This window comes from Aedes albopictus, chromosome 1, assembly GCF_035046485.1.
Source record: "Aedes albopictus strain Foshan chromosome 1, AalbF5, whole genome shotgun sequence".
Lineage (NCBI taxonomy): Eukaryota > Metazoa > Arthropoda > Insecta > Diptera > Culicidae > Aedes > Aedes albopictus.
This window is the reverse complement of record NC_085136.1, coordinates 169,484,771-169,496,433: the sequence shown is the minus strand read 5'-3', so window position 1 is coordinate 169,496,433 and position 11,663 is coordinate 169,484,771. Positions and strand designations below refer to the sequence as shown.

At 35.5% G+C, this 11,663-nt stretch overlaps 1 protein-coding gene and 1 long non-coding RNA gene across 6 annotated transcripts in view; one reads left to right on the top strand and one right to left on the bottom strand.

Moving 5' to 3' along the window:
• Positions 1-717: 717 nt before the first annotated feature.
• The window catches only part of LOC109431022 (synaptosomal-associated protein 25), a 257,831-nt gene continuing 246,885 nt past the window's right edge, over positions 718-11,663 (bottom strand). For 3 of the 5 annotated variants that reach the window (XM_029851670.2, XM_029851669.2, XM_029851668.2), the window contains exon 8: positions 718-1,525. In XM_029851670.2, the coding sequence (XP_029707530.2) occupies positions 1,460-1,525 (66 nt within the window). In that variant the 3' untranslated portion in view covers positions 718-1,459. Of the gene's footprint in view, positions 5,500-5,987; positions 6,055-11,663 lie in introns of all 5 variants that reach the window. The other 2 variants (XM_029851672.2, XM_029851671.2) reach the window with 2 other exon arrangements.
• Positions 7,728-8,920, top strand: LOC134286093 (uncharacterized). The gene is made up of 2 exons (XR_009996842.1): positions 7,728-7,873; positions 8,164-8,920. It is a non-coding gene; the product is annotated as an uncharacterized LOC134286093 (long non-coding RNA).

The following is an 11,663-nucleotide window of genomic DNA, read 5'->3' as shown; positions in this document are numbered from 1 at the left end:
TCGGAAATAATTTGATATTTTTTTTTTTCACAAGCATCCAATCGTGCTGCGGTCTTCGAAAGAATGATTCAGAAATGATTTTTCTACAAGAAACGTTGATCGAATTGAATTAAGGAGGCAAAGGGCGGCCTCTGGGATTTTCTATCTGAGAGTGTAACTTTGAACCGCTTGCGCTACATCATAGTTTCGCCGATTGCGCTGATATTTTGCAGAGTTCATATGGGACCGAATTGGAATCCAAAAAGTCGACTGGAGCGAGAATTTGATTTTTGTACCATGCTAATGCACATCATTGATCAAACATAATAAATCATGTGGAATAAAAATAAAATTTGCACAACAATTTTAAATAAGTAAAAACAGCGTAGGGTAGAAGCATGGTTGGTGTGACTTTTCTGTTTTTAAAATAATGAAAAAAGATAATAAATAAATCACGTTCTATTTTCTATGGAAGAAACGAAACGAATGCATTGTTCGACAATGCAATAATTTCTACTGCCATGTTCGTTGCAAAAGGACATTCCAAGGTAGCCCAAATAACAATGATCTCAATCCAACATCATAGAATTCCAATTACTTACATCACTCGGCCAAGAAAGTTTAAAACAATCGAATGTCAGTTTATATTAGCTAACCGCCAGGAAACAAGGCATTCTACGCTGACGTTGATGTATAGGTTGTTCTAACTTGGTTTCCTCTCATTTGGTTTGTGTCACATTTTCTTATAGTTTTCCCTTTTAACGCGTTTATATCACATTGTTTGTTTTTTTTTTTTTTCATTTTACTATTATTATTGCTAGCAAAGTGCGACTTTAAGGGAACCGATGTATTGTTCGCCCACCATGAGGGCGCGAGCATGAATGGACCGAACTTCTTTTCTCGAATGTGGCAACTTCTGTTATCCTATAGATATCAATTTTGACACATGAGCGATATAAATTAAGAGCGTTACTTGGACAACTAGCCACAGGTGGCAATCTAAATTGCAAGAAACAAAAACACGGATAATAATACCGTTATGCACAATTTGCGTACCAGAAGTAGGGTTTTTTGCCTTTAATAAGGGTTTTGAATATGATATGGTTCTTATTTTTCAATCCAATAGCTGACGGCTATGTTTATTTATTGATTTTTATTCAACAATACCAAACAAAAATAAACTGGTATTTGAATTGTTGTCAACGTTTTAATTATGCCCAATGCATAAATTCTCCACTTACTAAACGTAACCTGGGATGCTGCAAGTAGTTTATTTTTTATTTGTTCATATTTCATTACTACCATTGTGACAGTGTAGTGTAATGTCTGGCGTTGGGTTTATAATACATATTGAAAGCTTATGCTGACCACGGGTTATATACGTGTCGCCGATATACGGTGTTTCGAGAAAATGAGAGCACCACAAAACAAGTAAAATTGGGACAATAGAATAACAATAGAAGAAACAAACCTTTCCGCGTTAGCTTCGTAACAGCTGACCAGTTCTCTTGCTGGCTTCTTCGAGTCGAGTCGTATTGTCGTCGCCCTATTGAAATAAAATAAAATAAAATGTAAAACGAGACGTAAAAGATGAACAAACATAATAAATAATAAAATCAATAAAGAACCAAAACAAAAACAAACACCTTTAGAAACAACCCGTGTTAATTGAAACAATTAAAAAAATGACTGTTTACTGTAATGAAAAAAAAGGTTGCTCACGTTTTGTTGAACTCAAAGAAGAGCAGAAAAAGTCATAGCACATCAATTAGGATCTTCTTGCACCAGGTCATCGCCGAATTGGATAATATTCAGTACAGATGAGATTAGTACATTTCAAATGATCGATACAATCGAACAAACAACAATTCCAACGATGAACTGGTACCAGACGGCTAAACCTCTGACAACGAGATTACTGAAAGTCCAATTGCTATACCTCAGTACACAATTTCAATTGCAGTTTTTTTTACCGAAATATGATCAAAAGCAAGGCATCATAAATTAGAAAAAAAAATACTGTTGCTGTTTAAATCTGGTTCAGATTTTTTTTTTTCAGAATTTCTCAAGCGATTCTTCTGTAGGAAGAGTTTGTTTGTGAACTTTGATATAGGAAATAAGCAAAACTTTTATTGAAATGGAAGAAACACGAGGGATCCAACCGGAAATTCTTGCCAAACGTTTCGCCATGAATTTTAGGCAGAATATTTTGTTTAAGAATTACCAGGAAGAACTCTGGAAGTTTCGTACAATTGCAAGTTTAGTAGTATTACGAAGAAATAATCCAGAATTTTTGAAATCAATTATTGGATTCTTAGCAACCACAGCTATTCGCTATAGTTTTGGAATAGAAATAATAAATATGTACTACAATGTATTTTGTTTACAAAATAATATGGTAAAAACGAAGAAATCACAAAAAACAAATGGATTTAGTGTTAGTTGGTTATTGCATTTCACTTTGCATGCACGGACATGTTTTCTCCTGTTAAACTGCTGCTTTTACATTTGTAGCCGGATGGTGGCTTCCTGAATAGGACATACACCCATTGCTAAATACGACTAAATTGAAATGGGTGCTGCTCAGCCTATGCCTATATCTTTTTTATTGCCCGTTTGATTAGATGTGGAAGCTCTCTCTCTGCGCTCCCTAGATGTGTGAGTACTAGTGTGGGACACCAAAAAACATTTTACTCCTGTATACTTTTTGAGTTCCATTTTGGCCCCATATCAACTGTGCAAAATTTCAGCTCGATCGGAGAAACTATATTTTAGCGCCAGCCGTTTTAAATTTTCATACGATTTACTATGGGGAAAATCACTTTTTTAAAGAAAAATCACCACAGGTTGCCCCTTAACCCTTAAAAATATATCGATGAATGATTTCTGTTGGAAATTTTACGAGGAACAAACCCTCTGAAGACCGCAAAGCGATCGAAGGCATGTGGAAAAAGTTATTGACTGAAAACCGAATGACATGCCCACGCTGTTTAACACGTAAGGAATAACAATAAATAATAAAATCTCGTCATTTTATCGATCGGGTAAGGCTTAATAACTTTTTCCACGAATGTCACATCGCTTTGCGGTCTTCGGTGGTCTGATTCCTCGTGAAGTTATCTACAGAAATCATTCAACGACTTATTTTTAGGGATCAATGGTTGACCTCAAGCGATTTTTCTTTGAAGAGGTAAATTTTCCCCATAGTAAATCGTATGAAAAACTAAGAATGGCGGGCGCTAAAATATTGTTTCTTCGATCGTTCTGAAATTTTGCACAGTTGATATGGGACCAAAATGGAGCTCGAAAAGTATACAGGAGTTGGAGTTTTTCCATTTTTTATATTTTCCCATATAAACCGTGTACCAGGCTAGTGAGTACGTTTTAAATAGATTTCCTTTTTTGTTAACATACAAAGATTGCATTCTAGGAGAAAAACTGTTTGCCAATATGTACGAGATGACTAGGAATACTATAACGCTCAGTTTTGGAAGGCTGAAAAAAGTGTTGTTTGCTTCAATATCCGTACTTAAGAACTTCGGGTGCACTTTTTTGATAATTTTGGTTTAACTTTACTTCAATCCGAAATAAGGTAGTATTATGATAGTGATTTTAATGCGAATTGCATACATTTCATTCGGTGGGAAGAAATGATAATTACGTCGAATGTATGGCAACAATCGTGACGACGAATGAATTCTTTTGGAAAACATTATTTTAATAGTGATCTGCTTAAAAAGTAATTCTTTTTGTTGATTTCATCAGAGCTTCTGTTACACACGCCTTTTCGCTCCTTTTTTAAATTTTAATTGTAAATGCCAATTTGTTAATGTACACTAAAATGCCACATGAAATCCTTGCGTGTAAACGCAGTTTTCTAAAAAAAATACAGCGCAAGAAATTATCAAACTGCTTGTTAATTAGTCCACAACGACATGCGTCATTTATTATCACGCAAATTGAAAACTTTGTACCCAATAGGAAGAAAACAAAAGAAAACGAATAATGCTTTGAAAGTTTCATTGAATCTCGCTAACCAGCAAATGACTGTCTAAGTTTGTCTCATAATGGAATATATCTCAATAATACAGGGTTAAATAATCACTCGATTTCCAATCACAAAATGCACATTTAGTGGTATAAAGACCAATATTGCTTCGTTTTAACTATCTTTGCTCAGTTTCGCAAACGCTCAAAACGTAAAAACGGGTAACAATTTTTCCTAAGAATCGTCAACAAATGTCGGGCAAAACCGATCTTTTTTTTAGTGCTGGAACGAGCCTGGCTGCAAATAGTCTCCATCCATATGATTTTCATTCTTTCGTTGTGTTTTGAGTGTCAAGCAATAGTTTGATTGAGTAATACTGGAAATACTAACGATAGTAGCAATCTTTGAAACATGATTACAATTTCACGAACTTCAAACGAAATAAAGGCATTTTGTTCAACACAGGAATGTATTTGTTTGCTGCTTTGTTCATCGCTAAGGTTCGGAAGAATGAAAATCATCGATTTGTACACCACCAGCCGTCCAGATGAACCGTTCATTGGTTTTCCGATTAACACGCCACTCAACATTTTTTCGGTAGCTATTACCAACGGATGCGTTGGTGGTTTTATTTAATCTCATCGGATATTGGTCCCAACATTTTTTTCTTCTTCGTGGAAATTTCGACCAACTGCTCAACAACCTTTGCTCCGTCGTTGCGTTATCTCTCGTCTGTCGCATTTTGCAGGATACGATTTACATGTTCTAACCTCTTTTCCTCTTTGATTTGCACCCTACTATAACAATCGAACTGCACTCACAACGATCAGCATCACTCAAATTATACGAAAAATATAAAGCAATGTTCGATATCCATTAAATGCTAGTGTATTACTTTTTAACTTTGTTTGTTTTGGAATCTGAAATATTTATTTGTTATTTCCATAATATATTTATTGTATATATGTATATAATTTAACAAGCGGATTTGGTTTGTAATTTATACAAGATTACTTTAGTAATACATATTATTTGTTAAGTGCTTCCATATCGAGATTCTCTTTAACTTCAGAAGATTACAGTGATCAATGATGTTTCACTTGTTACGCATTAATTGAAAATTAGGTTTCGTAATTTGTTGTGTATCACTAATTAGGTCTTGCTTTTAAAAAGCACATGAGTTTAGGGAAACATATTCTAATTTATATCAATTTCCTTTCTAAAATTCCTAACATAAACTTCTCCGTTTCTAAAGGGCCAATGTTCTATTTTACATGAAGTTCACTTTGAAAATGAGAGAACAAACCAAACATATTTTGTTCTGGTTGATTTTGCAATCGATTAAATGATAGAGATCTCCACTTTCACTTCGCTATTACATACATTCGCGATGCACTTGCTTATCATACATACAAACTTAGCCGAAATACCTCAACCCCTTTTTCTTGTTCCTTGCATCGTAGACTTGCTTATTTCAGGAGACTGTGAGCCCTTTCGTTCGCGGCTGCTATCCTGGTCGCGTTGGAATCGCCCTACGGATGGGTTTTGATGTGCACAAAATTGTCGAAAGTGCATATAGTCATAATTTCATTTTGTTTCAAAAGTCCAAGAACAGCGGAGAAGGTCACCGTGGATTTGCGAAAAAGTTATAAAAATAACACATACACACATGTAAAGGTTAATTTTCGTTTAATATGATATTATTTGTTAAAGTTTTAAGGTACACCACGATTTATATGATCAGATTATTCAATCAAGTCAAATTTCTTACACTCAATTCTTTATTATTTTTGTTATAATTTCAGTTTGAATAAATCAAAATTCACATCCACTTTAGTATTCATTTGCTGCACATACCACGATTGCTAAATGATCCAAATAAAACTGTATAAAGAAGCAGTTCTTTGAACATAAGGTTTAACACGTCAACTGAACTTTCGCTACTAATGATAATAATAATAATAATAATAATAATAATGATAACAATACGTCACAGTTAAAGGTACATATCTGGGGTAACCTGATTATTTGAGCAGCGAATGTGCTTTCTCGTTTGCCACCTTTATCCGGTCCTCGTTCGATTCTCCCTGGATATTTGAAAGAAGTATAGTAACCATAACCACATGCATAAATTAGACGCAATAATATTTTAATCAGGTTATTTAAGTGAGGAAAGAAAAAAGTAGAAATAATGTTTCATACGTAATCACAGATAATCAAAGCTACATGGTAAACCTAATATTGCATTACATTGGGTGGGATAATAAAGCGTGTTGTAATTCAAAGTTTGGTGCAACATCACTAGCATGGAAGTGCTCTCCGGAATACTGGCAGCGAATATCTATTTACAATAAAGCCCAATAGACTATTTTCTGATCTCCATTTTTTGTCATAATATTTTTGCAATAAGTGACTAATTGTATAAAAAATGTTAATCCCCCCTTCAATCGAAAATAAAACGCCATTTATGAATGTTCCCTTTGATCACCAACGGTTTATGACATTCGTTGCTGCTAGGAGGATGGCAATCAGCAGTATCTATTAGACTGGGTCAACAAAGTCGATTTTTTGGAACAAAGCTTTTTCGATCCGTTTTAGCGTCCAAAGCAACTGTGCAAAATTTGAGAGCGATTGGTCGCTTCCCCGTATTCCGCATTGCGATTGAAATTTGTATGGAATTTAGTATGGGAAAACGTGCTTTTTTGCATTTTTCTCATAAATTGAAATTTTTGGTCTAAGACAGTCTAACCAGTGACGGTAAAGTATAGCCTAGGATATGCCGAAAAACTTTGCCGAAGACCACAAAGTGATCCGACACTTGTGAAAAAAGTTATAACGTACAGATTGCCCAGTGGTGCTTAACATTTAACATGTAAAGGAATAACATCAATAATAAAATCTCAATTTTTGGCCTAAGTTACCAAGCGAATAACTTTTTTCACAAGCGTCGTATCACTTTGTGGTCTTCGGCAAAGTTTTTCGGCATATCCTAGGCTTTGCTTTAACGTCATTAGTTACATGGTATTAGACAAAAGAATTCAAGTTATGAGTAAAATGCAAAAAAGGACGTTTTCCCATACTAACTTCCATACAAATTTCAATCGCAATGCGGAATACGGGGACGCAACCAATCGCTCCCAAATTTTGCACAGTTGTTTTGGGCGCTAATATAGATTGAAGAAGCTTTGTTCCGGGTTGATACGATCAAATTTAAAGTTTCTCCATACAACGTTGACCCACTCTAGTATCTATACTACGCACCTAAGAATATTCAAAAACACACCTGGCAACTCCCGAGTAGTGACACGTGCGCCTAGCAAAGTACCAAAGATGAAGAACGAGAATAAATGTGTCAGGAGTTGAATGCTGGTGGCCTGTTCCCAGCTCAATATAAAGTGGATCACAGGGTGGCAAGAGCAGACAAAATTAATCAACCGCAGCAAGAAACGGCAGCACAAAGAAAGTGTGCTGAAGCGTATGAAATCAGGGATCGGAACAATATGCGGAGGTTTTAACTGTCAATGGTATAGGCGGCACAAAACTGCACCAGTGCCCGCCATGTCGAATGACAGTGAAGGAAAATTGACAATTCGAAGATATGTATGGGAGCATCCATTAAGTACGTCACGCTAAAATAAGGAATTTGAACCCCCCCTCCCCCCTTCGTACGGGTTTTTCCTACACCTAATACATTGCTTGTCACACTTTCACAAACCCCCCCTCCCCCCTCTAAGCGTGACGTACTTAATGGATGCCCCCTATGAATGTTTACAACGAAGGTGTTTCGAACGTGTACAAGGTTAACAAAAGATCGCGGTCAAATTTGCCATGCGTGAATGCGAGCAGCAGCATCACTTCATCCACCAGCGAGGAAGATGATGCATTTTCCATCTATCATATGGATAGGTGCAAAGGGCCCATAAAGCCGAGGCGGTAAACGCACGGGTATCCAGCATGACCATGCTGAGGGTGACGGGTTCGATTCCCGGTCGGTCCAGAATCTTTTCGTAAAGGAAATTTCCTTGACTTCCTTGGGCATAGAGTATCTTCGTGCCTGCCACACGATATACACATGCAAAATGGTCATTGGCAGAGGAAGCTCTCAGTTAATAACTGTGGAAGTGCTCATAGAACACTAAGCTGAGAAGCAGGCTTTGTCCCAGTGAGGACGTTACGCCAAGAAGAAGAAGAAGAAGGTGCAAAATGCCCAGTCAAAAAAGACAAACTATAGCGTGCTCTAGTACACAGTGCACAATGGTCCACGAAACAGATTTACGAGGAAAGATGCATTCAGTGCCTTCAAATGATTTTCTAGATTAATATGGTCTTCTACAAAGTTTTTCCTAAAAATAAGGCCCTCTTTTATATACAGGGTGTTAGGTTTCAGAGTGCAAACTTTTTAAAGGGTGATAGAGGATCATAAATGGTGAGAAAAATTGTTCTACGCATATGGTCAAATCTCAACCGTTACGTAGTTATCGAACTCCCCATGTTTTTGACTCTTATCGCCTCAACTTGATATAACTTTAAAATGGTCAAACTTATCGCAGTTTTTTAGCCTTATTCGAAAGATTATTGAATTTTCTATCAAATGGCATCTTTTAACCAGCTAAATAACTAAGGTTTAAGGTTTAGCTAAATAACTAAGTTTTCTAGAGAAAATAGCTTAAAAGTTGCGTGTTTTAATTTGTTTTTGTCAATCTTTGAAAAATGCGTGATAATTTAAAATTCTTTCTTTGGCAAAGTTGTGGCCCCTGTTCCATTCTACAATTCATTCTTTGACATCAAACTTCTATCTCTTATCGTTTTCTTGCAATTTCGATTTAAACGTCGCATTTCAGATCATAAATTTGCAATCGTCATGGTAAGCACTTTTTTGCGCACTGTGCCGCACATTTAAATCAAAATTGCAAGAAAACGATAAGAGTTAGAAGTTTGGCGTCAAAGAACGAATTGTAGAGTGGAACAGGGGCCATAACTTTGCCAGAGTAAGAATTTTTATTTATTACGCATGTTTCAAAGATAATTGACATAAACAAATTAAAACACGCTATTTTTAGCTATTTTGCTCTAGAAAACTTAGTTAATTAACTAAACCAATCGATTCAAAGATGCCATTCGATAGAAAATTCAATAATCTTTCGAATAAGGGTTGAAAAACTGCGATAAGTTTGACCATTTTAAAGTTATAGCCAGTTGAGGCAATATAAGTAAAAAACTTGGGGAGTTCAATAACTACGGTTGTGATTAGATAGAACAATTGTGAACGGTTGTGATTAGATAGAACAATTTTTTCACCATTTATGGTCCTCTATCACCCTTTAAAAACTTTGCACTAATGAACCTAACACCCTGTACATACATAAAAATTGAGGTGGTCCATATTTTCAAAGTAATTGGTAACCAAACTTTTTTTATTTGCAAGAATAACTGTTACATTTTTGGGTAAGTTGTAGATCTATCAATTTTAAGCAAGTTTGCTGAAGACGTTTCGTATGTAGCTTTAAAATTGACCGATCTAGAGATATTTTTCTGAATTAGCTTAGGGTGGTTCAAGAAAAACCAATTTTCTGGCGTTAACTTTTTCAGTTTCAATTTTTCATCAAAGTCGCCCAGAAAACACTTGTAGAGCATTTGAAGGCGCGTCGTTTCGGGCGCTGAGATGTTCGTTATCTCTTCTGGTTCAAAAGTTACAAACGTTTTTCTTAAAAAATCATATTTTTTTTAAAAAAGCAACTTTTAAAATTGATAGATCTACAATTTTCCCAAATAATCTATATATATATAAATGCAGTGGCATACGTGGGACCGCGCATAACTTGCAAACGGAAGGTCCGATTTTGGTCGTCTTAGTTTTGTTCTGTTAGTTTTCACCCAAGGAAGGTTTATGAGGCAAAAAACATGGAAAAAATGAGAGCTTTTGAAAAACGATCTTCCACACGTTTTGACCGGGGACTTGGTCTTGGCTAGAAACTTGAAACGTAAAAAAACGCAGTAGGCATAACAAAGTTTGCCGGGTTCAGCTAGTAATGTATAGTTTTTCTTGCAATTGAAAAAAAAATTGGTTTCCAATTTCTTTGAAAATATGCACCACCCTTATTTTCATGCACATTGGAAAGAGGGCCTTATTATTAGGGACAACTTTGTAGAAGACCATATTTGCCTAAAAACTCATTTGAAGGCGTTGAATGCATCTTTCCTCGTAAATCTGGTTCGTGGACCACTGTGCAGTGGTTCAGGACCTAGATTTTCGAGGATAAATGCATTCAGCTCCTTCAAATGATGAACGAATATGGTTCTCTACAAAGTTTTTCCTTATAATAAGGCCCGCTTTTGAATGTATATGAAAATAAGGAGGTCCATATTTTCAAAGAAACATATCTTTTAGAAGAACTTTGCTGAAGACAGTTTGAGCATTTTTTTTTTGAATTTAGTGTGAGATCGAAATAAAGAATACTCCGAGTCAGCTTAGTTTTGAGGTCCCATTAGACATGACAAATATTTGGCCAAACAAGGCCAACAAATGACCAACAAATCGTGAATCATAGCAACCTTGGATAAATGTCGGACTTGAATGGCAAATATTTGTGATAATGACAAACAGTCTAATGGCACCTTTAGCGAAAACCAATTACCCAGCAATTCGCAGGAGAAGATGGAGAAATCACGTCCCTTAACACCTATTCGATCAAGTTATGCCCTAGATAAATCAACAACAGAGAGCACGAAACAAAAAATGGTGAAGCACCGAACTACCCTCGCTTTAGAAAACGATTCTGGACAACAAAACCCACTCAGGTAGCTGATAACAGTGATATGGCCGAAAGCGTAAAAGCCCGGATAATCATCGAAAAGCATTTCTCCTCAGATTAGTTCAACAGCGAAACGAGACGATAAAACTCAAATTCATCAACCTCATCTACACGCCCTGTTATATGGTTCTAATCTGTGAGGATAAAAAGACTGCTTAGTGGCTGAAGAGAACGAATTAGCAATTCCACGCCGAGATATGATTCGAGCATTCTTCTTACAAAGTTCCAGCTATGACGACGACCAAATATACAGGGGATACTCAAAATAGCTGGGACAGGTAAAATTTTCACTTTTAGAAAAATGTTCAACTCACTGTGACTTTTCGAAAAGGGCATCAAATATTCTCAATTTTTTACTGTAAGCTCATCATCTAGTTGTGTATCAGTGGACAAAATTTGGAATAGATCGAACCGTTCTATACGAAGTTATAAAGGTTCTAGAAAAAGGTATAATTATCCGATAGCCAACTTTGAGCTGTTATATCTCCGGATTCAATGAATCGAATGCAATGAAATTTTGATCATTTATGACTTATATAATGAGCTATAAAAAACTTTTGACAAAACTTAAAATTCTTTATACGAAAGAAAATTATTACGATTGCATTATTTTTCTAATATAACACCAATTATTTCAAAACTTCATCATCGTTTCAAAATTCGAGATAGTAATTATAGTTCATTATAATTCCCTCTAATTGACTTGAATATATTTATGTTTTAAAGGAAAGTAACCAAATAGCCGGCATTAAATTGAAAAAGTAATGGGATGCATTTGAAAAATATATAAATTTACTAAAAAAACATAGAATAAATGAAACCGCTATAACTTTTTTTCTTATTAATAATTTCTAATTAGGTAAACTGTTTTTCAAAGTTCATTA